The sequence below is a fragment of the Aspergillus mulundensis genome (assembly GCF_003369625.1).
Source record: "Aspergillus mulundensis strain DSM 5745 chromosome Unknown scaffold_3, whole genome shotgun sequence".
In the NCBI taxonomy this organism is placed as follows: Eukaryota; Fungi; Ascomycota; class Eurotiomycetes; order Eurotiales; family Aspergillaceae; genus Aspergillus; species Aspergillus mulundensis.
The window spans coordinates 787,897-815,140 of NW_020797891.1; the positions used below are offsets into that span (position 1 = coordinate 787,897).

Consider the following 27,244-nt stretch of genomic DNA (forward strand, 5'->3'; position numbering starts at 1 on the left):
AAAAAAAAAACTACTTTTCCTATCCTTGCGGATCTTAGGATGTAAAAAAATAGGGTAAATTAATAATTTAAGGCATTACTTAATACTAAGGCTAATACTAATTTTATTTTAATTTAATATTTATAAAAGCAAGGTATTAAAATAAATACTAACCACATGGTATAGCCAGTCTAGTACACTAATAATACCTTTACTTTTTATTATAAGCATTTATAAGCTTATACTTAGGTTTAAAATTTAAAAAAAGTTATAAAAATATTTAATTTAGTATATTATATTATTAATCTTATTTATAAGGATTATTAAGCAGTCCTAAAACATCCCTGGATAGTTAAAGTAAATCCAGACCTTTACCTTATTATAATAAAATAAACTTAGCAAAACTATATACCTTTTATTAAAATTAAAATACTATAAAAATTTATAAAAATTATGCGTAAGAAACCAGTACTTATAATACTTTATTAATTAAAAAAAATTAAAAAGGGAGTAAAGGTGGTCCTGCCACCCTAGTATATTTACTAAAGTAAAGTTTTTTTTAAATAAAAAGCTACTTAACTTTTAACTAGTAAAGTAAAACATAAAATTTTATTAAAAAAGGGTAAGAAGCCTTTATAAAACCTTATTTATAGTTTTTTTTAGTATAAGTTACAAACATTAAAAAAGTATTTTAATAAAATACTTAAAAAAAAATAAATTAGGCTATTTTAAAGCAGCGCCAGAGTGCTAGTGCTTTTTATTTAAAAATTTAATAAATTTTTATATTTTTATGTTAACTATTATAGATTAAATATAATAATTAATAAGAACTATTATTTATTACCATGTATTAACAAGCTAATAAATTAACTAGTAAATATAAGATATTTTACCAAGCTAGATCTGCGTGACGCGTATTATAGAATATAAATTAAAAGGGGAGATAAGTAAAAAACAGTATTCTAAACCTATTATAATTACTATAAATATATAATTATGCCCTTTGGCTTAATAAATACGCTAGCTATGTTTTAATTTTATATAAATATAATTATAAACAGGATTCTTAACAAGTTTTGCATTATTTACCTTAATAATATTCTTATTTTTTTAAAGATAAAAGAGAAACATGTGCATCATGTTTAAAAAGTTCTTAATTAATTAAAAAGGCATAATTTATATGCAAAATTATTAAAATATAGTTTTTATAAAAAAAAGGTAAAGTTTTTAGGCTTTATTATTAAATAAAAAAAAATATTTATTAATTTAAACCGTAGCCGGACTATTATTAATTAGCTAAAATTAATATTATTTTATAAGTTATAGGTTTTTTTAGGCTTTATAAATTACTTCTAATATTTTATTCCTAGTTATACTAAAGTAACATGTTTAATAACCTAGCTTTTAATAAAAATAGTAAAGGGATGTAAAAGCAGGCCTTTTTTATTTCCTACTAATATAAAAAACATGTTTAAAAAAATTAAGTTAAACTTTACCAGGCTGCTAGTACTGCAGTACTTTAATCTTAAAAAAAAAATCCTTATTATTATTAACATGTTAAGGTTTACTATTACTAGAATTATTATATAGCTAAAGCAAGAAAAGTTACTTAATAAAAAAAAATAAAACTAGTGGCACCCCGTGGCCTTTTATTTTTATTAATTATATAAATTAAAGCTTTATTACAAGGTTTATAATTAAAAACTACTTGCGGTAATTAAGTGCTTTAAAAAATAATATTACTACCTTAAGGGCTTTTTATATTTTATATATATGTAATATAATTATAATAACCTATATTATTTTTTTATAATAAAGGTCTTAAATTAAAAGCAGGTATAATAGGCAAAATTACTCGCGGCTTATAACTTTAAAATTAAGTATAAACTAGGCAAGTATAATCTAGTAAATACGCTGTTATGGTAATTAAATTATATAATAAAAAATAAAAAGTATTAAGTTAAAATACTTCTTACTTTATAAAAAAAATTAAGTTTATTTTTTTAACAAACCACCACTAAAATAATATTAAAAAACCTAGCTATTTTTTCACGTGGTTAAGCTTGTAAGTACCTAAAACTTTTAAGCCTTAAAATATTTATTATAAAAGTAGTAAATAAAAAAAAACTACTAAACTAGTTATAAATACCCTCCGGTAATAACTAATTATAGCCTAATAAAAAAATGCTTTTATAAGCTAATTATAATAATAGCTTAAAAATATAATCCCTGTTAATCTAGGGCAGGCCTTTTTTATTATTAAGTAATATAAAAAAAAAGGACTTTTTTTTTATAAAGGTATTATTTATATACCTCCCGTGCCCGTGTTATAACATAAGATTATAAAATAATATTATAATAATTCTTATGCGGGCTACTTTAGCTATAAAAAAATTATTAAATTACTTACCCATAAGTTTTAGTAAAAAAAGCTTAATAAAAATACACGTGTGTATATTAAAAAATATTTTTTATACTAAAGGTTTAAGGTTCTAAGGTAGTTACCTTGGGAAAATTTAATATTTTTTTTAATACTAAATACACTGTAAAGGGATATTTTTATAAACTTTATTATTAACCTACCTTTATTAAAGTATAAAGGGCGCGTTTATAACACAATTTTAGTGGTTATAAATTAATTTAGTAAAAAAGTAAAATATCTTTTTATTACTAATAAAATTACTGCAAAAAAGTTAGCTAATTTATTTATTAAAAAAATTATATATAATACAGGGTCGCCCTAAAGCATAATAATAAATTAAGATTTATTTTTTACTTTAAAGTATTAAATAGCTTTTTATTAAATACTATATATTAAGTAATAACTTAGTATAGTGTACTATTTTTAATTAAATAGTTAAATTAAGCACTAGAACTAAATACTTAAGGTATATTTACGCGTGTATTATAACTACTAGTAAAGTAATTAGGTGTTATACCTACTACTAGCATGCTTTACCTATAATAACTTAAAAAATAACTTAACTAGCTACGCTCCGCTTATAGCAAGCCGTGAATAAAAACTAGTAATTTTTAGGCTTAAAAACCTAGGAAAATTAATATTTTATTTTTTTATTAAAAAATACTTATATTATTTAAAATAGCTTTACAAGAACTTGCAGGATTATATAAATAAGGCGTAAAAAAAGCAGGCGCTTTACTATAATTAAAAATATTGTTTAGCAAAATTTAAGGTTAGAAACAATATTTTAATATTTTTAAAAAATATTAAATTAATATATTTAAGTAAAAAACTTGATCTAAAGTATAATAAACCCTTTAAAATTAAATTTATTATTAAAAAGTAGGTGTATTAGCTTTGGCTTACTAGTATATATAATTAATTAAAAATTTATTTAGTATTTTATATTTCTTTTTTAAAGCTATTTATATAGCAAAATAAGCCTAAAAAAAAAAAAAAGTAATTATTAATTATAAAGTTAGTTAATAAAAAAAAAAAATAAAAAGTTAAGGCTATCCTTGGAGAATAATAAATTTATAAATATAATAAATTTTTTATTAAGTAAAAGGGCTAGCCTAGCTATAAAAACTTATAAAAACCACTTTTTAATTTTAAGCATATATAAAAAGCCCTAGTAAATTATAAAAAACTAGCTATAATAATACTAGTTTACTACTAGTTTAAAAAAAAAAGTATAATTTTACTAAGAAAAACATTTTTTTTTTTTACTAGGTTTTAAGGTTTAATAAACCGCTAGTATTATTAAAAAATTATTAAACTACTACTTAATTATTACTAGTTACCTATAGCTTTAAAAAGGGGTGCAAGATTTTTTATTTTATAAGGTTTTAAAATTATATCTAAGGCTATAAATAAAGTAGTTACCTTTTTTATTTTTTTATAGGGTTTTAAGGTTTAATAAACTATAGCTAAAACGCCACTGGCTTGGTATTAAAACTTATTTTAAATTATAATTTAAAATAAAGAACTATATTTATATTAAAGTTAAAGTATTAAAAAAAAAAATCTTTTATTTTTTTAAAAAAAAAAAAAAATAATAACTAACTACGCGGCAAGGCTATAATAAAAAACTATTATTTAGTATTAAGGGCAGGAGCAGGGGCCTTTGTAAATACCTTTTTTTTATATTTAGTATTTTTTAAAAAAAAAGGCGTGACAGGCCCGTCCTTTAAAAAAAAAATATTAGTAAACTAGTAATTATTCTAGCTATTATTAAAATAGGCCAGGGGCTATTTAATAGCAAGCTAGAAGGATTAAACAAGCTTCTAAATAGCTAAAGCTAAAATTTTTATTACGCGGACCTTGGGGCTTATTTTTTTTTTATAGGCCTTTATTATTAGTTTAACCTAGTAAGTAAACGCGTTTTAGTAATAAAGGTATTTATTATAGTTAATAGGATTTATATATTATAAAAAGGCAATATTTTTTTTTATATAAAATAGCAAGGGGAGGCAAGTGCCCTTAATATAAATATAATAAAAGTAGTTACACCTAATAGCCAGGTAAATATAGTGGTTAAAATTACTAATTAACCTATTATTTTTATATACCTAAATATATTTCGCGCACTGTAAGTAAACCTATTTTTTATTAACTAATATTTATATTAAAGCTATTTTACTAGTAAACTAGTTAAGAATAAAAAATACTTATAAAAAAAAAAAGGCCGGAGGCTAAAAAAAAAAAAGCTTAAAAAAGTGGTAGCATAAAACCCGTAGTAAAAGTATTAATAAAAATAAAGGCTAGTATAGCGCTAGGTAAAGTAAAAAAAGGCAAGCTAAAAGGCACGGGGGCTGCAATTAAATAATAAGGTAGTTACTATAAATTAAAAGTTAATATATTTAATAAAGCGGCGGCGGAGCGCCACTGGTTAGTAGTTATTAAAGTAAAAAAAACTTATTAAATTATTACCTATAACCTTGCTATATATTTTAAAAATACTTATTAAATATAAGTTATATTACTTATTGCTATTATTACTACCTAAAAACTAATTAAAATTAAAATTTTTAAAACTAATAGGGAACTAATATAAAAAAAAGATTAAAAATACCAAGGGCTTCTAAAGTTAGCAAAAATATTATATTAAAGGGGTTTTATAATTATACCATAGTAGGAGTATAAGGGGCAGAGGTAGGGGTATTTTAAATTACTATAGTTATAACTAGGCACTTTTTTTTTACTTACTAGGAAGCTAGGGCAGCGCCTAAAAAGGCTTTTTTTTTAATTATAATAAAAAAAGGGTAACTTTTTATTTAGTAAAAAGTTTAATAAGTTTAAAAGTTTATAAAATTATAAACTATGCTATAATTTATACTTTTATACTAGGTATTATTAAAGTGCTACCTTTCCCCTTTTAGTTATAAATAAATATTATATTTTATTTAAAGCATTATAAATAATAAGAATAAGATACTAAATTTAATACGTTAAATAATACTTTAATAAAGTTAAAAATAGCAATAATAAAGCTGTGTTTAGTATTAATATTAATAATAATAGTAGTATTTTATTATTATTTTTTTTTAATTTAGCAGCGGGTCGCGGACGACCTTTTAATTAAAAAAAAAAAAAATTATTAAGGCTAATATTTTTTTATTTAATATTACCAGAGCTAATTTATTATTAGTTTAAAGTTAGTACTTTAAGTAGCCTAAGCTTTAGCCTTAGGCTACCAAGGCTTGGTATACCTTATTATTATATTAGGCTATATAACTTAACTAGGTTATTAGTATTTAGGGTTTTAGCTACTAGTTAGGCAAGGCTAGGGTAGGCCCTAAATATAGGCTAAAGTAAAAACCCATGTGTAAAGTATTTAAACCTATATTTACTTTTTAATTAGGAATAGCTTAAGTATAACTTAAAAGTTTATAAAAATAGCCTTAAGGCTAGCCTTTATTAAAATCTTTAAGTAACTTTTTTAATATTATCCAGCGGGGTTTAAAATACTCCATTCTTATTAATTAGATTCCTTTGTTAATATCTTTATTGTTAGTAAAAATCTTTGAGACTTGTCAGTCTTACATTAATTAGCTAGTAAAAAAGCTAAGCATTAAGCTATACTTTAATTAATTAGTTTAAACCTATTTTTATATCACGTGATTTATTACTTTGTTAGTAATAAATAAACCTTTATTAGTAATTTTAGGTAAGGAATTATTCTTTACGGTAAATTGTACAACCCTAATGTAGGTACCCCCTCGCTCTTAAGGTTACGGAGTAGGTAAACTTTGCCTCTCGGCACCTGGGTAGACTAGGTACTTGATGGCATAAATAGCAGGAGGCGAGCGGTGAAAGGAAAGTATCCTAATGTCAACGCCCTGCAGAAGGAATATGCCCACGTGCCTTGGAACATTCTGGGCGTCTTCTTGGAGGAGTGGAAGGGCGAGGGATGGAGAGGCGGGACAGTACAGAGGAGTTTTCTGCTTTCGGTACTCTGATTATGGCATGCGCACTCCGAACAGATTCCGCGGGAACTACTTGCCTTCTGGTCATGTCCATGTCCATGGAGATGTACTTCGTTCTTGTTGCCAGGAAGCCCGGCTTGGACTCATCGGGTGAATATATATATTGGTGCTGATTGGATGTAAAACGTCGTAGTATACGAGCTGCCTCACACAGCGACTGAGCTCGAGCTGAAGCTAGCTTAGCTGCCTAACCTGAGTTCGTGATCTGTTTCTGGTTCGCTTATATGTTATTTCATTCTATTTCTAGACCGATGGCGATCTTTCTTGTCCAGGTATAGGGCAGCTGGGCAACTCGACTTTTGGGCGTTTATAGCGGGGAGGCATAATAATAGTCACCATTGTACGGAGTATATGGAGTACAAGAAAACAAAACCTCAACTAATAACCCCAGTCACAATAACTTTACCCTTTGTTAGCTGAGACCTACGTAATCCTGCATCCCCGGTGTACAGTAGTGCCAGATGGAGATCTAGATCAGATCGCCTACAGCACGGAATATCTCATAGGCTGCGGGCCAGCGGTATTGCTTTTTTCTCTTCTCTGCCGTCTCGGTCGAGTCAGTGTAGTTCCTGTAGTTCCTGTTAACTAATAGATTCGTAGCGGGTTCGTCGCCCGACACCGGAAATGAGGTAGCATGCTTTCTTTTCCCCATACACGAGGTTGGCGCTGCAGGCTGCATGGTGCTAGAGCAAGACTGTATCCTGGTTCCACCCCCGGCTGCACGTTGTCGCATCGGCTTGAGCCGTCATTTCCTGATATGACGGGGGTTTGCGAGCTGGGGACTGACCCGCGGACTCCGCATCTGGAGTCATCGATCTTTTGCCGAGGGGTTCATGGTTCGTTCGTGCTGGAGACGGGCCAGGGCGATCGCATGTGCTTGGCACGGCTTTCGAGATTTGATTGATTTTGAGGTATCTGGTGACACTGACGATCTTCAGCTCAATCCCGAAAAATAGAACTTGCAATTCCGAGATTCTGGGACTTGGTTGTACAGAGTAGTCCTACTCCCTAGTGGTCGGAGGGTTATGTTCTCCGAGGAACTACCTATGGAGTATGGTACGCCGCAGGTATTCGAGGCTGAGCCGGTTTCGGTCCCGGTTTCATCAGTCATAGATTTGCATCAGGTAGAAATCCCTGCTTATCAGGTGCGATGGGCCGATGGCGCATCTGTCTCCGCGGTGTCGGGTCGCAAAACTGGGGAACTAGCGGAGAGCGCCAATCCCCGGGCGTAAGCAAGCAAGCTGTTTGAGATTCGATTCTGAATATACACTCAGAACAGTTGAACCTGCCAACAAGGATGAAACTCCAACTGGGACACTGTTACTACATAGATCTTGCAAGCTCCCGCAAATACATGTCTTTCTCAGCATGCATCTCCACCAATTATGACAAAAGGAAACTCAGTCTGACACTTACTTGCATTTTGACGAGTAGCTGGACCTGCAGTTCTCATCATCTGATTCACGGGTCCTCAGATTCTAGTCCTCCTCCGGAATAGTGGTAAATGCAAGGGCCTCTAGGTTGCCGTTGACGGTGGGACATTGCTGCCAGGTACGCACGTACAGGGTATGTACGTAAATGGAACCACATCAGCTCATGGCCATGCCGTCCATGATCGATCATCGGGAGACTTCGCAGCCATACCAACCTGCACGGATAGCTGGATATTGAGCACGAGGGTTAGTGCAACCAAGGCCTGCCTGCATTCTGCACACTCGAGAGTCGATCGACGCATGCGAAAATACCCTGGTCCTACCTTGTCTACGGCGGGGTATGCTCGCACTCCATCTTCAGAGAGGCCTTTCCGTGTTGAGGCCGTCCTCGCTAAAGCGAACCCTTGATTGAGCGGCCCAGCGGACAGTCCCGCAGATCGTCTCCGCAGTGTGGTCGGCTTGGTGGAGGACTTGATCGCTCGATTGAGTTCAGCCTAGAGTAGACCAGCTTAACCGCCGCTGCCGCAGTGCAGATGATGATTCTTCGCATGTCCTCGTATTTGCAGGGATCTTGTCGCTGGGTCTTCTGACAATGACGCTCGAGCGGAAATTCCTTCTTGGGTTCTTGCTAGTCTCAGGGACTTGCTTCTAGCCAGGGCTCTAGTTGCATCGCAGTCCAATCGACGAGGTCGGATTTGCTAGCACGAGCGATTTCTTACTCGCCTCGTGCTTTCGTTGGCGAATTGATAGTCTTTTCTGGGCAGCAATTCGCAGTGCATTTCCCCCCCCCCCCCTTCCAGTCCTGCCCTTTTGGGAGTTTATTCTGAATAAAAAAGAGATCGTTGCAGGCTGTAGTACCATGACCTCGGAGGCCTCATCCTTAGTAGCTTGTTGGTTGCCCGGCCCCACTGCTCAAGTCGTCTTCGCTGTTGCAGCCTTGCAGCTGAATTTTTCTCTTGCCAGATATTTATACCTCATTCCTTGCCGTCACCGAGATGTTTTCTGCTCGAGCTTGACTTTGGCTCTCTTCTGCTGGGTCAACGTGGTTCAGGTTCAGGTCCAGTCCAGGCCAGTCCAGCTGAGCTGCCGCCTTCCCCTCGTCGTTCCAGACATCGGACCATCGCCGGACGAGACCTCCCCTCATCTCACAGACCTCATTCTCCAGCCTCCTTCAATTTATTCCTGCTGTCGCAGCTTCCAATAGACATATCTTGATCATTAGGGATTTTGTCCTATCGCACTATCGCCGAACGCCTAACCGCGACAGTCCGATCGCCCATTTCCCCCACGGGGCTTCGCCGACCACCGACCACACGGAGTTTCTAGAGCTCATGGCTCCTCTCATCAGATTACTTTTGTCGCATATACCCCCCGTCCGAGTACCCTCCTTCCCAATCGATGATCGTGCATGATAAGAGCCGAATCTCCGCAAGTCGTCTGAAGGGTATCGGCTAAGCCTCCTACGTACTGCAACAATAGAAGAACATAGAGAAACAAAGATAAGAACCTTCGGAGGCAATCAGTTGGCTCAGAATGACCTTTGCGGTTACGCCTATGGCTTCTCTGGACCGGGGCGCACGACAAGACACAGAGGTGGGATCCGAGAGCCCGGACGTCCATGAGGCCACTGCCCCTCCGCGCAAGAGGAAGAGGACCCGCAAGGTCCAGGTGGACCGTAAATACGACTGCTCATACGAGGGGTGCGGCAAAAGCTATTCGCGCGCAGAGCATCTGTACCGCCATCAACTGAACCGTATGCCTATGCCTTTCTCCCAAACCGCTAGCATGGATGCTGATCCTTGGCTGCCCTAGACGCCCCCAAACAAATCTACCGGTGCGACTTCCCCGAGTGCTATCGCTCCTTCGTGCGACAGGACCTCTGCGTTCGTCATCGCGAACGTCACACCACGCAGGGCTCGCAGCTGCAGAAACGTGACCACTTTGCGCAAGCCGCCTCTACGAGCACCGGCGGGATTGCAAAGTCTCAGAACCTCCAAACCGCGCCACAGATACCTCACAGTGCTCCTCCTGTTCTTTCGCCGCCGGACTCGAAGCGAGGCTCTACTGGTCCAGATCAGCCCATTACTGCAGTGAGCGTTCCTGTCTCTTCTCCTGCTTCTGCCGGGTTCAATCGGTTCCACTACCAGCCCGTTGCTCAACAGCATACCCAGCCAGCCGACTCTTCCTTCCCTCAGTCTCACGACTTACCTAACACCCCTACTACGTCTCATGCATTTAATTCCCCGCCACTGCAGCGTTCGTTGCACGTCGGTCTCACCGCTGCCCGCCATGCTGCGAATGGCTCGCCCACCACTGAGCTGGGCCCTTCACGCCCGGGCCTTTTGGACGAGTCTACGCTCGTATCCAGTAGGCCACAAGACCTTGGGACCGGTTACACTGTCCCGACTGATTTTGGAGGGTCCTTGGTTAGCCCGTCTGCCTATACATCTCAAGCGGGCTTGCACATTCCTGTCGATGGATACTCCGATATCAGCATGGCACCGGTAACCTCGTCAGCATCTGCCCCGCTCGACCCAGCAAACGGGCTTGCTCTTGACTCGATGTCAGGGATGACAGTAGGGGATATGCAATTCGATGGGATGAATTCTTCTGTATATCCGGTTTTCGGTGGCGAGGGCAATCGATCACCATTCCATATGGCCGACGATTTCACAGCGTGGCTGTTCAACGAGCCGGCGCCTGGGTCATCGATGGCTTCATCGACGAGTATGGTACCCGGACTCATGGACGCGCAGGTGCAGAACCAATTTCTGATGAGTGATCCTGCGTACGGAAGCTTTCTCAACACCGTCATCCCTGCCCACCCGATGAGTGTGACCAGTATCCTCGACCCTGGCTCGCCACGGGCCATCATGTCCGAGGAGAAGCGCCAGGAATTGCTTGATCTCATGTCCACCCGCTTTAACGAGGCCGCATACTCTGCAGTCGCTAAGCGCAAAGATGCTCTAATGGATGGTGACATGGACGAAGACAGCCACGTTCTTAGCTTGTCCAAAATGCAGACCTACATTGGGTCTTACTGGTATCACTTTCATGCCCAGTTGCCGATTCTACACCGGCCGACATTTGTAGCTGATAAAGCACCGAACCTGCTATTGCTGGCCGTCGTTGCAATCGGCGCAGCAACGCTGGACAGTATCCATGGGCAGGAGGTCACTGAGGCCGCGTCAGAGCTAGCCGACTTCATCATGTGGCATCTGCGATGGGAGATTTTCATGGAAGGAGATTTTCGACCACCGGCAAAACTGTGGATCTTCCAGGCGCTGCTGCTCCTGGAAGTTTATGAGAAGATGTACTCTACCCGTGCGCTCCACGAGCGAGCGCACATTCACCATGACACAACCTTGACGTTGATGCGGCGCGGTAGCTCTCTGATCGGCCGCCACTCGTTTGACTCCCCGGCTAGTTTGAGAGATGACCGGCAGGCCCGGTCGACTCCAGGCTCGACAATGACACCGGACTTTGCGGCTGATGAGTCATGGACACACTGGATCAAGACCGAAGCTACCCGGCGAGTGGCCTTTGCAGCCTTTGTCCTCGACTCGACCCACGCCACGATGTTCGGACACTCTGCAAAGATGGTCGCGCATGAGCTGCGTCTGCCACTGCCGTGCGACGAGGCCTTGTGGTCTGCTACTAGTGCAACGGAAGTGGCTCGGGTGCAGGCAAGTCTGCAGGCCAACGGAGTCAGGCCAGTTATGTTCCTTGACGGGCTCAAGCGGACACTCAATGGACAAAAGGTGCGAACAAATGCGTTTGGGAGGACCATTCTTATGTCTGGCCTTCTCAGCGTGGGCTGGCATATGAATCAACGTGACCTGCAAGTCAGCTCTCTCGGAGTTGCACATGCCCTAGGAGGCCGGGACAAGTGGAGGTCTGCTCTGCTCCGTGCGTTTGACAACTGGCGGCGCGACTTTGACGAGGCGCTACAGCCAGGCATGGCCTCATATTCCAACGGGTATCGCGGCCGGTACGCGCTGGATGACGACAACGTTTTTGAGTCCCGCGATGTAATGCACGGGTTAGCCCACATGGCATCGCACGTGGACGTCGTCGATTGCCAGATCTTTGCTGGTGCTCGCCGGCTAATGGGTCGTGCCATCACCCTGCGTGACTACAATGCTGCCCGCGAGAAGATGGTCGAACGCTGGGCAACCAAGGCATCCGCCCGCGACGCTACTTTTTACGCACTAAAGTTCCTCGCCGAGTGCCTTCTGGATCAGCATGGGACACAAGATGAGGGAGAGCTGTATTGTGGCCGCGAGGATTACCTTCTCAACCGTCCATGGGTAATTTACGTGGCTGCCCTGGTCGTCTGGTGCTACGGATACGCGTTGGAGGGGCCGATCACAGGCGCTCCTCAGCTCTTGACGGTCGCAGAGCAGAGACAAGACATGCAGTCATTTCTGCGTCGGGTGGGAGGCTGTCGCGAGCCGAGCGACCTTGAAATCATAAAAGGGCGCAACCGGTGTCTCGGGCTGCTCATGATCCTGCGAGATGGATTTTCCAACGCCCGATGGGAGTTGTTGGCTGAAGCTGCAAACCTGTTGGGCAGTTGCATTGACAAGCTGAGGGGCGTCTCGCAATGAATTAAAAGTTAGATGTTGTTTTTAGATACCCTGAGTCCGCGGGTGCTGGACTTGTACATGGCTTGGTTATGGATATGGAAACGGAGTACGGAGGATAGGCGGGATCATTGTTTATTTTTCTGTGTTGCATGTGCTACGACCACGATTAAAGTATATATCCCGCTATTTACATAAATTCGTCTTCAGTTCTTGAGTATAGTCTTCGCTTTGTACTTGGTCTCTGCCTGAAAGCCGTGGCCAACAAAGCGGAGCTCCGTGGTTACCACAACAACCAGCCTGGCCCGACCCCCCAATCTCTCCAACATCAAAACTGTCCCCTCCTGCATTCCACCGCCGGTCCCAGACTCTCAGACAGTTTGTTTTCTACTCCGAGCTTCGATTCCAGCTACAATCGGGGTTCTCATACCAAACGCATTCCATAACCCTCCGAAACACACCAAATAATCACCATGGTATGTCGCCCCGGTTGCTGAATTATTCCCCTCGTCTGCCCCTGCATAACTGGAGCGAGGGACGGTCTGGTCTGGTCTGGTCTTGTCATTGCCTGCATTAGTGAGCACAAAGTGCTCTTGTTGCAAATTGCAATTTACAAGAGCATCGGGCTTTCCCAGCCCTGGATTGCGCCTTCCCGTCTGTTTCGGCGCCCGTGTTGTTGTCCCTACTATAGCCTAGCTGGTTTAGCCTCACCTTCAGCCGTGGTCGGCGTATCGGCGGTTCCGACCAGACCAGACCAGACCATCTCACGATCTAATCCAGTCCAACCCCTGCATCTATTCTCACTCCTCTACATTCCATCTGTCCTCTCCTCTCCTTTCCTTTCCTTCGTCAACCCATTTCCTCTCCCTGCGTTCAAAATGTCCACCCGCTCACCAGACTTGCACCACGACCAGGCCTCCACAAACTACAAAGAGGCTTTCTCGCTCTTCGACAAGCGCGGCACCGGCCGTGTCGCCCTCGAGTCTCTCGGCGACCTGCTCCGCGCCTGCGGCCAGAACCCCACGCTCTCGGAGATCGCGGACCTGGAGAAGAACGTCGGCGGCGACTTCGACTTCGAGTCCTTCCTCAAGGTGCTGAACCGGCCTGGTGGCTTCCGCGAGCCCGGCGAGCCCGAGGAGTACTGTCGGGGCTTTCAGGTGTTTGATAAGGATATGACGGGGGTTATTGGGGTCGGGCAGTTGCGTTATAGTATGTATTTTGAGGCGGGATGGCGGACGCGATGCTAATGTGTTGTGTTTGGTGTAGTCCTCACGAACCTCGGCGAGAAAATGACCGATGAGGAGGTTGACGAGCTGCTTAAGGCGGTTGATACTAGCTCTGGGGAGATCAACTATACCGGTATGTTTGCCTCTGTCTCTGTTGGAGGATGCATGGGTGCTAATGAGTGTAGATCTCGTTCGCACCATCCTGGCCAACTAAATGACACGATACCCTTACGTCCTCATGATTCTGTTTATGCTGTTACACTACCTTCATAATCTATTCGATTACCGCTCCATGTATCCGCAGACTGCTTAGCCTAGCCATTGATCAATACATACAACTGAATCCGCATATAATACACATGACTTGACCTCTCAGCTGCAGGCAGTCATTTATTTGAACCAATGCCCCCACTCCCGATCGACAGCCTTCATCTTCTCGTCATCACTCATAGTCGCCGTCTCCATCAGCGCCCCAGGCAGCAAATACACAGCCCGATCTTCACCCCCCTCCCCTCCCTCAACCCCCGCATTATCTTCCCCCAACCCAGATCCAGATCCAGATCCAGCCACCGCCCCCTTCCCCCCGGAAACGGGGAAATGCACCTCGTCTAGAAAATAGCCAACCGGAATCCTGCACCGCCCACACCGTAGAAAGAACCTCTTCTCGAACCCGTCGCTCCGTCGTATGATGGTGGGTTTGCGGTCGCGGCTGTTCGTGGAGAGGAGGATTGTGTAGTGTGTCTGCGCCTGGTGCTCGGGAGCCTCAGATGTGGATGGGAGTTCGTAAGAGCGCAATGGGAGGATCCGCGCGCCGTCCGCGGCGTTCTTGGCTCGTGTGGGGAGAGTTGATATCTCGCGCGTTGTGGCGATTAGCAGTGTTGCGCAGAAGCGGCAGTGGTGCGTCGTTATTGGGAGGGTTGCTGGGGAGGGAATGTCTGAGGGGTTGGGTGTTGACATTGTGATTGTTGGAGATGGGCTTGGACTTGGTCGAATTGGACGGCGTTGGTCTTGTTCCCTTTCAGATTGGGGGGAATAGGGTATGAGAAGTCGGAGATAGATTTGAGCGCCGGGGTGAGTGGGGGTGAGCTAGGTAGTTGAAGGTAAAGGTAGAGCTGTGAAGTGGTTGTTTGGGTTGCGTTGCTGGCGGAGTTGGAGCTGGAGCTGGAGTTTTCGGTTGACACTTGAGTCTTGACGAGCTCTTATCTTATCGGTGGAAGATAGGCTTGCTTATCGATAAGGTTCTCGTCCCCACCAAGCTACGGAGTACCTTCTACTTCGACGTGCTCTTACCTTTAGTCTTCGTCCGTCAAAACAATGAATGGGAGCTCTTTCCCAGAGTAAGGTCGGACCGTCGACATTGGAGGGAAGATATGAGTAGGGTATGAGCGCTTATTCCCCTTGGAAGCCAACCGAATTTTGCACTGCTCACACCTGCCAATGCAACCCCAGCATGAGCTTGCCCGCTGATATCGCAGCATACCAGTCGAGTGTCCCATCTAGAACAGCCTCTTGCTTTCACAAGAACATCCTTGCTTAAGGTTCTGGCTTCAAGGATTATCACTCGTGTCAGGACTATTCTGTTGTCTGTGCGTGCTGTGTCATCAGCCATCCAGTTAATCTGTTCGGTCCTTCTCTCACTGGCTACAGTTCAAACCTCTTCGGAATCCAACCATCATATTCTCTTTGGCGTCATACATTCCATGAGCTCTTGATATTGTTTAGGCGCCCTTGTCCGGTCATCAAAGCAACAGTGAGCGAGTGACTCTCTCCCCACGTGGCTCTGAACCTGGCCTAGGACGAGTCCGTCTGCCGTTCTGCTCCATTTCGTGTGCAAACAACCCTGAATATCTCCAGGGGCTTTGCGCAGCTGAGGGTAGCAAGGCAGAACGATTGGGTCTCTTCATTATGTGTATCGGAACAAAGTCATTCTGCCAGTTCTCTTTGGCATTGCTCGTGTGATGAGCTTTCGGCCGCTCGCTGTCCTCAAGAATCTTGTCTATTCCAAAGTAACAAGGACTGCAAGCTGCACTTACAACTCGGCCCGGGCCAAAGACTTTTTGCCTCTCTTTCTCTCTCTCACGGCGCTATCAATGGTCACTGTCTGGAACTACTCGGAAGACGATCATAAATAGGGCCTCGGACTTCTCACTGCCCCATTCTCTTTCCCGATCTCACAATTCTCGCACCAAACAGCTAATCACGACTCTGATCAACCTGACTCAACTTAGTACCACCTTGCTTTCCGCGATGTCGTCAAAGGCTTCCAAGCCCAAGTATGAGTTCGAGCGCAGGCTTATCCAGGCCGGCAACAATCCCCTCCCGGAGAGCGAATTGGTTACTCCAGCTGAGCCCGAAGACTACATATTCTACATTGGCCGACCCTGGCCGCGCCTTTCTACCCCAGAAGCTGAGTTCGTGGCTATTCTGCACGGCACGAAGAGCAAGGTCTGCCGGTGGAACTACACAGTTATTCACAGTGACGGAAAAGGAGGAGAAAAGTGGGTGCATGTGGAAAACTATCACCCGCCTGATCACTACAGGTGTGACCACAAGACCATAAAGTACCAGGTCATGGTAATCAAGACAAAGGACCTGAAGAAGTATGACCATATCTTCACGAGGTATCAGGCCGACTGCAGCAGGGTGCTCTGCCACGCGGTACTGCTCGATTGTCTCGAATATGGTCTCATTGAATTACCCAAAGTCTTAACTATCGCCCGGGACATGCGCTGGTCAATGTGGACGTGCGAGATTCGCAAGCTGCGTCTGCCTAATGTGCCTTAAGCCTAAGCCTATTGCCCCCGCCGATGAAGAGAAAGTTTCCGCGTCTTGAACCTTCCAGCCGTGAAGATGCTAACTTAGATGTGCCCTCCCAATGTGAATTTTATTGCCTTATAGATCTTGTAAATATCGATTCACGAACTTACACCTTCCAGGTGTCATAAACATCTAGTATTGAACGTGTGCGGTCTAGCATTATAAATAAGTATTGTGCTACATGGCTGCTGTCAGGAATAGTCAAGTCATTTCTGAGGCGTGCCTTTCCAGCTTATCGCGTGCCTTTCCAGCTCCCAACAAGGTCCAGAACGAGGAACAGAGAAACTTATGGCAAGGGTTAGAAAGTTTAAGATTTTAATTTAAACCTTGATAAGGTTTATTTAAGACGAGACCTCTAATAAGACCTTCACTTTATTTAGGTGTATCTTGTCCATTGCAAAGGGGGGACCCTAGTTTGAACCCCTTCGGGATATCAAGGGCTTTCCCCTTACTTAAGGGAGCTTTTCTTATTCTCAATCCCTGCTTGGGTTGGAGGGCTTACATGCGTATAAAGGCTTAGATAAATAGTAATAAAAGGGTCCAAGAAGCTCTAAACCCAGGTGCATCCTGATTCCTGAACCCAGCCAAGGGTCAGGTCTTGGGCTTGGCAGTTCTGGTCTTTGTTGGCAGATACCTGAACCTCGGGACCCTTACACCTGCTCTGGGCCACTGGCACATGTCAGCAAGAGCTCCCCCACTGTTTCAAAGGTTAAATGGACGACGGCCAGGGTTCAAGCTGTCTATGGATTTTAAGCTACTACTAATTAAAACCGACATGAGGAAGAATAAGTGTAAGTTCATGGCATATCTCATTTCAAGTCTCGCTTTTAGGTAGACGGATTAACATGGGTACACTACACCAGACATGGACCAGAAACTCCGCGAACTCCAAACTCTTAAGGAACGATTAAAAACGCCAGTGTGCTAAGTGTCAGACCCTGAACGAGGGAAAGGGACAAATGTCGATGTATGAAATAGAGAGAACCGATCACGCCGCATCAGCAGTGGGGATGGGCTCAGGGATCTTGGTGGGCTGCTCGCCGGCACGGACGACGCGTTGGCCTGAGCCATCCCGCACGTACTCGACGTTCTCCTTCTGAGCGCGCTTCCAGATCTCGACTTCGCAGCCGCCGCGGATGACACCGACACGCATGGTGGAGAGGAGGTTGTGGGCGGCGTTGGAGTGGTAGTAGACACCGCCGTTGAACATGGCGGTGGCGTCCTTGCCTACACCAGACTTGATCATGGCCTTACCACCGGGGTGGTCCTTGATGAAGTCGGTGACATCGTGAATAACTCCGGCGATAGCGACGAGGCCACGGCCGTTCTTGGCCTGCTCGACGTAGTCGTCCCACTCCATGACGGGGAGCTGGTCGAGAGGAGTACCCCAGTCAAGGGTCGCACGAGTGCGGTCGAGCTTCTTCTGGAGCTGCTGGACACGGCCCTTCTCGATCTCGTTGGCGCGGAACTTCTTCAGGTCGTAGGCGAGACCAAGCTGCTTCCAGGCCCAGATGGACCACTTGGTAGGGTCGTACTGGTGCCATTCGATGGCGTTCCGGTAGTCGGAGGGGAATTCGTGGTGGAAGTTGTGGTATCCCTCACCGAGGGTGACGAGGGCGGTGATGACGTGGTCACGGGGTGAGTTGCGGTCGTCGAAGGGCTGATCACCGAGCCAGTGGGCAAGAGAGTTGACGCAGAAAGTCGCTTGCTGGACGAAAAAGATACGGAGAATACCGGCGTACACGAAGCCGCCCATCCAGTCACCCCAGCCAAGACCAGCAACAAGCATAGGCACAGCGAGACCCATCGTGAAGACGACCTTGAGGTAGTTACGGTGCTGCCATACGACGACGGGGTCCTCGTTCAGGTCGGAGATGTCGGTGCGGCCGATACGCTTAGGGTTCTGCTTCATCACCATCCATCCAAGGTGGGAATAGAGCAGACCCTTGCGGACGGAGTAGGGGTCCTTCTCAGTATCGGTGTAGCGGTGGTGAGCACGGTGGTCACGAGCCCACCAGCGGATAGAGCCTTCGACGGCACCACCACCGACGGCAGCGAGCCAGATGCGCAGAGGGAGGGTGGCGGAGTACGAGCAGTGAGCCCAAAGACGGTGGTAACCTGTTTGAGATTAGCTTCTGATGCTGGGCAGATGCGCTTCGAATTCGCCTCACCTGCTGTGATACCGAGACCGGTGAAAAAATAGTAGATAACGGCCCAGATAGCAGTCTTGAGCTGTAGTGGCACCCATAACGCCTGAACGCAACCATACACCGGAATACCGATGATCAGGAAGACGTTCAGCCAGTTGACATGCTTGTACCAGTTCTGGCGGTTGATGGCAGTGTCGGCGATGTGAACCTTCTTGGCCTCCGGAGCGCGAGTCCGGGCGTCCGCCGTTGGTGCAGACATGATGGCTGATCTGAGTGTGGGTGTCGTGAGAGCTCGATAAGAGAGACGAGGCAGGGCGAGCTTTTAAACAAGAAGAAAAAAGTCGGCCGGCGGGGGCGAGGTCGACTTCGCAGGGGTCCACTACTGGGAGGGCCTCAAAGTGGGAATGGATGTTGGGGGAGCAGATCAAACGGCGATTGCTGATGCAAGCCGGGCGACTCAGCGAGGGCCGGAAAGTTAGGAAGACGAGTGGCCAGACGGCTTATTGGAAGGCAGAATCATGAGATATCATAAGATCCCGAGGTAAAGAGTCTAAAGACGGACTGCTGGTAGCCATGATAGGGACGGGGAAAGACGGATGCAGCCAATTGATAGGCGGGCTTGGAAATTCCATCTTGTTGGGAGGCAAAATCTGTATCTTTTTTGTTGGGTCGAGGCGACAAATGCAGGTCCCGGCCGTCCCCAACAGAGTGGCTCAGGCACCGCTGTGGCTGAGCTGTGGCTGCGGCTGCCACTTCCGCTGCACAGGGGCATAATTACTAATGCGCACGCATAGAATTATGCACCGGGATGCCTCGGAACCAGACTCGGAGCATCAATTACATCGTCATGACACTATCCAGCCCATCCAGGCAACTTCCAGGTCAATCAGCGAACCGTCATGGCCAGCAGCTTGTTCTAGACCCGGATAGAGCCTTCTGTGTGCACAATCACGCTGCTTTGTGGCAAACACAAGATGTTGCTCGACTCAAGTAAGGCTAAAGTGGGCACAGTTTGCCCATTTTACGGAGTACTATGAGTCTATGACTGATGGAAACGCCTGTTTGCGGGGAGTTAGCAAAGTCCTTGACTAACGACATTGTCTGATTGGCTGTGCTTGGAATTCTGAACGATTTGAAAGTGTAACTCCAATGTTCCCCCGCATTGCTGAGCAAGAACGCATTAGGATTTGAGATAGAACAGCTCATTGCCTTGACAGTAGTGATTCAGCGAACAAGCATTCCTCCGCAAGAACGTGGCAGACTCCGGCCGCAGACTCGGCCGCAGACTCGGCGCCGCCCGCCTCGCTTGGCTGTCTCCGACAAGCTTTGGGGCGCTTTCAGACGAACGGCTTATCTCGATTCTTTTCAGCTCCGGGCGATAACGTTTCGCATTACTCATTGCTTCACTCACGGCCTCCGAAATCATTACCTTGGCGAGTCGCGCTCAATCTATATAGCGTGGTCGTGCCGTTCTCTAAGCCTGTCAATTTCCCCAGGAAAAAGGAGTCAATCCCCGCGAGTTCACAATCTTACGCATGATACTTCGATATTGATCTTTTTACGACATCATGGACGGCCCAGACCAGATCGGGCCAGACCTCAGCCCCAAGAGGACATTCAAGGACCGCGTGCGACGAGCTATCCATTCTTTTACCACGAGAGACGGCCTGATTGGTGACTACGACTATGCCTTTCTCTTCACACCAAGGCTTCCTTTCATGAAGCAGAAGAGGAGAGCTGCTCCGTTCTTCGGCCTTGAAGACAAGATCCCGGTTGTTCTGGCTTTGCTATTAGGTTTGCAGCATGCGCTGGCGATGCTTGCTGGAGGTAGTTATACCTGTTCTTAGTGGTTGACGCATGCTTACGTTCTAGTTATCACTCCTCCTATTCAGTTAGCTGGTTCATCCGGTGCCAACTTTGGCTCTGAAGAGTCGCAGTACATTGTCTCGACGTCTTTGATTGTATCAGGGCTCTTGTCTGCTATCCAAATGTTCCGCCTACATGTGTACAAGACTCGTTACTACGTCGGCACCGGACTGGTTTCGGTGGTAGGAACTTCATTCGCAACAATCACTGTCGCAACAGGAACATTTAACCAGATGTACTCCACCGGATACTGTCCAGTCGATGACTCGGGAAACAGACTCCCTTGTCCAAAAGGCTACGGTGCGCTCCTAGCCACCTCTTGTCTATGCTCCCTCCTCGAAATCGGCCTATCCTTCATGAGCAGCAGGCTGCTCAAGACCCTCTTCCCGCCAATCGTAACCGGTCCAACCGTCTTCCTGATTGGTGCCAGTCTCATCTCTAACGGAATGAAGGACTGGGCCGGCGGTTCTGGAACCTGCAGCAACAACCCGGGCAACGGCGCCCTCTGTCCCAGTGCTGACGCCCCCCACGCACTCCCCTGGGGTAGTGCCGAGTTCATCGGTTTGGGCTTTCTAGTCTTCGCCACAATCATACTCTGCGAGCGCTTCGGATCCCCCATCATGAAATCTTGCGCCGTCATCGTCGGCCTGCTGGTTGGCTGCATTGTCGCCGCTGCCTGCGGCTACTTCGACCGCTCCGGCATTGACGCCGCTCCTGTCGCCTCCTTCATCTGGGTTAAAACCTTTCCACTTACAATTTATGCGCCGCTTATTCTCCCCCTCCTCGCCGTGTACATGGTCATTATGATGGAATCCATCGGTGACATCACGGCCACCTGCGACGTCTCCCGCCTCCAGGTCGAGGGCGCTACTTTCGACTCCCGCATCCAAGGCGGCGTCTTGGGCAACGGTATAACATGCCTCCTCGCCGGCCTGTGCACCATCACCCCGATGTCCGTTTTCGCTCAGAACAACGGCGTCATTGCCCTCACTCGCTGCGCAAACCGCAAGGCCGGCTACTGTTGCTGCTTCTTCCTCGTGATCATGGGCATCTTCGCGAAGTTCGCCGCTGCCCTGGTGGCAATTCCTTCATCCGTCCTCGGCGGCATGACTACATTCCTCTTCTCCTCTGTTGCAATCTCAGGCGTGAGGATCATGTGCAGCGTGGACTGGACCCGCCGCAACAGGTTCATCCTCACAGCCTCCTTTGCGGTTGGTATGGCCGCTACACTCGTGCCAGACTGGTTCTCGTACTTCTTTACGTACAGCGGTGATAACCATGCGCTTGAGGGGCTGTTGCAGGCGGTTGAACTAGTCATGGCGAATGGATTCGCCATCACGGGGTTCTTGGGCCTTCTGCTTAACCTGATCCTGCCTGAGGATCTGGAGGAAGATGTTGTTGAGTCTGAAGATCAGGATGAGGGGGTCAGGACTGTGGTTGACAGTCAGGAGGGCAGCGAGCCTGAATCTTCTGGACAAAATTTAAAGGCTTGATTCATTATCTCACATGCATTAGACATAGATAGATATCGCTCTACATACATAGATACCCGCTTCTGAACATATTATGAGATTACATATTACTCTATCTACATGACACATGGATGCAAATGATGATACAGAGCTTTGAGCCTTGAGATGAGATCAAGCGCCAAAGAATGCTCAAACCCCCTCCACGACCTCCCCCGGCGCCAACATCTTGATATAACGATGCTCGCCAGTCTCCACAACGGAAATCTTATCACCTACTCGAATGCGTGATTCTAAATCGACATTGTCAGCACATAATACAACAAAAAAACAACTCGGTCCATATCCTCTGGCACGGGGAGATAAGCATAAGCAAAACTCACCTCTAACAGCTGGAACCCCCTGCATCCCCAAACAAGCATTCGTTAGATCGCCCTGATCAATCTTCCTATAACTCTTCAGCGTGCGATCCGGTTCAGACGGGTGCCGAATCCCTGTGTCCGGATTGACATTGGGCAGTTTGCACCGGATTGTGCGGCAGGCTGTGTGGATCACTAGTTCCTTCTCCTGACCATCGTTATCTTCTTCACCAGATGCCTTTGCTTTTACTGTGCTTGGGGAGATACGGATAACCTTCCAATCATCCTCTTCAAAAGCCGCAGGCCCCTGGACAATGACATTCGCTCTGAACCGGCGGATGCTCAGATGCTGGATATCCTTAGCACAACGCGCATTGACATCCCGCACGCTGGACAGCGAGAGGATGTGGATTGGGTAAGCGTCCGCGAAGCCCGTTGTGGGCTGGAAGCCTAGTTCTTCCTTTCGGGGCGCGTTGCGGTAGATTTCGCGGGGGTGCGAGGGGTTTACGCGGAAGAGAGTGACTTGACGGTTTTTGATGCTGGCGGAGCTGTGTTTGTTGCGCGTGCTGTTGTTAGATTCGGGGAACTCCTCGGACAGGAAGTCGTGGAATGAGGACGGGATGTACTGCCCGTAGTTGTAAGCTAACGGGTTGTCTTTCCAGATTTTGACGTTTGTGAGGGGGAGGCCAGACTTTTGGTTTGTGTTTGGGCCTTTAGAGTCTGTAGATGGGAAGAGAGGAACGATAAATGACGTTTCGTTTGGTATGAGGCCGAAATACATTCCGGTCTTGATGATGGTTGAGTATATGGCGTTCCAAGCAGCACCGTGACGAGGACTTGAACTCGGACGGGGATAGTATACCACCATCACGCCACCAGATCTCACCTCCTCAAGATCATAACTATACCCCTGCATATCAAGATCCGGAACCCAGATCTCCGGACGAACGAGAGCGAGTCTGTTGAAGCCCTTATTGCGCAGCGTTCTCGCAATCCAATTTCTTGTCTCGTCTAGCTCGCCGAAGCAGAATTGCCTGTCAAATGCGAATCCTGTTGACACAACATCGGACTCCACGAGTTCCACGCCCGTGCAGCTCTTGATCGGGTATGTGAAGAGTGCTTTGACACGCCATGCTGGGAGGCCTTGCTCGTCTGCACTGGATTCTGGCACGCCACTGCTGTACTTTGAGTCAAATTCGTCGTAGAGGTTGCTTTGACCTTTTGGGAGGCCTAGCCTTCGACAACCCCTAGGTGCACGCTTTGTACTCTTGACAATAGATTGAATCACGGCGTAAAGCAGAGCGGTAGATACGGTGAGAATGGCCCCGGCGCTCGTTAGGATGCCGTTTTGGTTGAGTAGTTGCAGCATTTTTGGCGGTAGGTAGGCAATCCTCAGATAAGTTGCAATGCGGTAGATAAACCATGGCCTCCGGCCTTCGGGAGATGATATATATATAAACGTGGTAGAAGTTTGGTAGCTTTGGTTAAGGTCGAAAGTGAATTGAAGACTTGAATCTTAGATGCAGATCTGTATGGCTGCCTCTTATTGGCTGTAACCGCAGGCTATTTTGGGACTAGCGCTTAGTATGGGGCTCAAGACCCGAAGCAGTCACGTGGCTCTGGTTGAGATGGTTTCCATTCTGGGTACGGAGTAAAGTGCGGCCTTGAGCTCAGCAGTCAATAATCTGGCCTTGCACATACAAAAACACATTTGATTCATTAGCCTCTTTGTAAAAGAAGATGCTCGATTGAACATTGTCAAGATGAACACGCAAGAGCTGCTCAGCCCGGCGGCTCAGAGACTCCGTACCTACGCTCCTTCCCTCACCGGCTGGTGGCTCGCTCTAACGACGTCAGGTTCTGTTGTATCATTCCCTGCATCACAATATCTGCAGGCATCAGCGGCTCTCAATGTTGGTGCCGTCTCAACTAGCTTGCCTCAGCTAGATGAAGCAATTAGCCCGCCATCTCCAGAGGAAGATGGCACCATGAATTCGCGCGGAATCCGCCGTGGTCAAGTGACTGAGGTATTTGGGCCACCTGGCGTTGGAAAGACGTCTCTAGCGTATGTTGTTCTGTTCACCAGCACGAGCGAACCGCGAGCCTAACGTGATCATAGACTGAGCATAGCGGCGAATGCTCTTAGGGCCGGGGGCAAGGTGGTTTGGATTGGTATTCCTCCTTTATCAGTCGACGACATACACTAATCAAACCTAGATACTGGTTCTCCGCTACCCAGGCTACGTCTGCGCGATATCCTACAGGGGAGGATCGAATCCTCCAAGAACCTGACTCACATCCGAGCTCAGTCTTTGCCTCACCTACTTGCGCTCTTACTTCATTGCCCATCAGGATTTCCACCCGAGGATTGCAGTTTACTAGTTATCGACTCTGCATCAGGCCCATTCGCATCGTATTTCCCGAACCCCACGGAACTAAAAACCCGTCTTGCGCAGTCCAAGCCAGTCGATAAAGCGCAGGTTCAATGGCTGATGAACCGGAACGCGAATATCACAAGCGACCTAGCCAATCAGCTAATAAAATTAGCAACAACACACCATATGGCGGTCCTTGCTATCAACCAAACTCGGACCAGAATCAAAGGTCAACCGCGTGCCACACTATGCCCGGTATTAGCCGGTGGCGCGTGGGAGAGCAGTATAAGCACTCGCCTCGTCTTGTATCGTGATTTTCCAGCCACTGAAACCACTTCTGGAGAAACCACTTCTGGAAGTGTTCGCTTTGCGGAGGTGATGAAAAGATCAGGTAGAATGCTGGCTGTACGGGCGGCGGAGAACATCATACCATTTGTGGTTGAGACGGTAAGACTGCGTATCTCTGCCATACTTCACTGGCTTACATTGAACAGAATGGCCTGCGCGCTTTGGATGACCATCCGTCCCCCGGTACAATTGCTCAGGATCTAGACAAGGCGCCGGAAACAAGCCTGCAGAGGAAACGCAAAGTGGACGAAATTGCTGATAGTGAGGATGAGGCAGACTCCGACGCTGATTACGGATGGGTTGACGACGACGGACTTGAGGAGTAATACTCTACGGATATCAACCGAGATGTTGCAGTCTCTTCATTGGTTATATACCGGTATATATACATCATTCATAGGGCATTTGGCGGATGCCCAAACACCTGGAACGAATGGGGGAAATATTGGTTACCTCAGACTTCCTCGTCTTGCGGGCGTCGCTCAACCCAGGTTGAGAGATCAGTCATTGCCAGGATCTTATCCTCCGGCACTTCAATATTTGTTTGACATGAATGAGCTCTAGAAGCTGTATTCGTGACTGAGCTGCGAGCAAAGTTGATTCCACCGTGCGCGACCGCCGAGACGCTACCTGGGGGTCGGGTGGCCTGATGGAAGGAACCTAAATGAATTGGACTCCCACTGAAACCAGTGCGCTTATTGCCATGCACAACATCGACGAGTTTTCCGAGAACCGCGAACTCCAGCTTCAGTTTCACGCTGTAGACTACCCCCTTCAGCGTGATTTGGATCGCGTACAAGCTGGCGTACTCGATTCCCAGCAGCACCAAGTCCATGGTGACAATCACCACGTTGATCCCCACCAGCTGATGCATTATTTTTCGATTCTCGCGACTGGAGGTAAGCTGGAGCATTTTGATTGTTTCCCAGACGTATAGTACGGAAAGAATGACCTCCTGGATTGTGAATCCGGTCATTTGAATCTTCTCCATGACGTTGTAGCCTACAATCCAAGGCTGCTCGGCGGCGACGTTTGACCCATACGTCAAGATGGTTGTTGGCACGTGCAGAAGAAAGACGTTGGCAATGATCATGCAGAGCACGCGATGGAGGGTTTTCTCATCTCGAAGCATCAGATGCAACCGGGAGTACAGAACAAAAGATTGGCCCGTCACCATCGTCCACCAGCCGATAGTGAGTACACTGACAGAAAACGTCGAATCAACTTTACTGAAGAATTTCAGCAGGAAGCCAAGCGAGTACGGCAGGACGCCGAAAAGTCCAGAGATCAGAAGGCTCCAGAAGTATAGCCCTTTCCACCGCCGAAAAGTCGAAAGCACCAGAACCACGAGTTCAAGAACATTATAACAAGAAAGCGCAATGAAAATCGTCAGAACCGCCAAGAGTGGTTCGCTCCTATCCTCGCCCGTAAGCGACCCCGAAATTCCAGCATAAATGTCTTGAGACATTGACACCATATTGTGGACGTGATTGCATCTGGACTTGAGTCAACATCAGGGCAATTTGAAAGGAAACCCAATGCGGCCCCTGCCATCAGGAAGAAGGGTCCCGACATAGAGGATTTTAAAACCGCCTGAAGGGAAGCACCCACCATCTAATCTTGAGTTGTTTATCAAGCGCAGAAGTACCAAATCGCTAGCCACGTTGTCTTGGGTTACCTTTATACCGCGCAGAATAATAATACAATGCACACGGACCACTGTATCGTCCCCTCTTTCCCCAGTATCCATCAACCAAATTGCAAGCAAACAATGAGATCAGCAATTACAACGTGGAACTTCCCTCGAGACTTGCAACAGCAAAGGCAAATGCTGACTAGGGCTCGAACCGTCACCTACGCCTCTCCATGCCCAGGTCTCTGCCTATAGACGCCCCCTCGAGGCCAAACAACAAAGAGCAAGGATTCGAGACACAGGGTGACAGCGGCGATCAACCGACACTCGTCCCGAACCCAAACACCACGAGCCCAAAGCGAAGGTCAGTTCCAGACTTCCAGTGAAGCGCCGCGACGATGAAACAGCGCAACAATGACTCAGGGTCATGATGTCGTACAGAACCACTGAATGTCATCTTTCATGCATATATTTCTAGAGGTTGGAAACTAGACTAGAACGGCAGGGTTCATGCCGTGGGTTATCACTCCTGTAATCCCAACAAAGCGCAGGG

General features: G+C 45.8%; 7 protein-coding genes across 7 annotated transcripts; 5 read left to right on the top strand and 2 right to left on the bottom strand.

The window, feature by feature from the left end:
* Window positions 1-9,395: 9,395 nt before the first annotated feature.
* On the top strand, window positions 9,396-12,472 carry DSM5745_04020 (putative C2H2 finger domain protein; the record flags this gene model as incomplete). Its single annotated transcript, XM_026746036.1, has 2 exons — window positions 9,396-9,615; window positions 9,675-12,472. 2 exons carry the CDS (start codon window positions 9,396-9,398, stop codon window positions 12,470-12,472), a joined length of 3,018 nt encoding a protein of 1,005 aa, XP_026605032.1.
* An 854-nt stretch (window positions 12,473-13,326) lies between these two features.
* Window positions 13,327-13,888, top strand: DSM5745_04021 (putative cytokinesis EF-hand protein Cdc4; the record flags this gene model as incomplete). The annotated part of the gene is made up of 3 exons (XM_026746037.1): window positions 13,327-13,657; window positions 13,715-13,807; window positions 13,860-13,888. The coding sequence occupies 3 exons, from the start codon at window positions 13,327-13,329 to the stop codon at window positions 13,886-13,888; spliced, it is 453 nt and encodes a 150-aa protein (XP_026605033.1).
* Window positions 13,889-15,921: 2,033 nt separating this feature from the next.
* On the top strand, window positions 15,922-16,458 carry DSM5745_04022 (uncharacterized protein; the record flags this gene model as incomplete). The annotated part of the gene is made up of 1 exon (XM_026746038.1): window positions 15,922-16,458. One exon carries the CDS (start codon window positions 15,922-15,924, stop codon window positions 16,456-16,458), a length of 537 nt encoding a protein of 178 aa, XP_026605034.1.
* Window positions 16,459-17,479: 1,021 nt separating this feature from the next.
* DSM5745_04023 (stearoyl-CoA 9-desaturase sdeA) lies at window positions 17,480-18,900 on the bottom strand (the record flags this gene model as incomplete). Its single annotated transcript, XM_026746039.1, has 2 exons — window positions 17,480-18,609; window positions 18,663-18,900. 2 exons carry the CDS (start codon window positions 18,898-18,900, stop codon window positions 17,480-17,482), a joined length of 1,368 nt encoding a protein of 455 aa, XP_026605035.1.
* A 1,309-nt stretch (window positions 18,901-20,209) lies between these two features.
* Window positions 20,210-22,000, top strand: DSM5745_04024 (nucleobase:cation symporter-2 family protein; the record flags this gene model as incomplete). The annotated part of the gene is made up of 2 exons (XM_026746040.1): window positions 20,210-20,468; window positions 20,514-22,000. The coding sequence occupies 2 exons, from the start codon at window positions 20,210-20,212 to the stop codon at window positions 21,998-22,000; spliced, it is 1,746 nt and encodes a 581-aa protein (XP_026605036.1).
* Window positions 22,001-22,168: 168 nt separating this feature from the next.
* On the bottom strand, window positions 22,169-23,704 carry DSM5745_04025 (MOSC domain protein; the record flags this gene model as incomplete). The annotated part of the gene is made up of 2 exons (XM_026746041.1): window positions 22,169-22,269; window positions 22,360-23,704. 2 exons carry the CDS (start codon window positions 23,702-23,704, stop codon window positions 22,169-22,171), a joined length of 1,446 nt encoding a protein of 481 aa, XP_026605037.1.
* Window positions 23,705-24,098: 394 nt separating this feature from the next.
* DSM5745_04026 (uncharacterized protein) lies at window positions 24,099-25,384 on the top strand (the record flags this gene model as incomplete). Its single annotated transcript, XM_026746042.1, has 4 exons — window positions 24,099-24,400; window positions 24,455-24,507; window positions 24,553-25,157; window positions 25,205-25,384. The coding sequence occupies 4 exons, from the start codon at window positions 24,099-24,101 to the stop codon at window positions 25,382-25,384; spliced, it is 1,140 nt and encodes a 379-aa protein (XP_026605038.1).
* Between the last annotated feature and the right edge of the window lie 1,860 nt (window positions 25,385-27,244).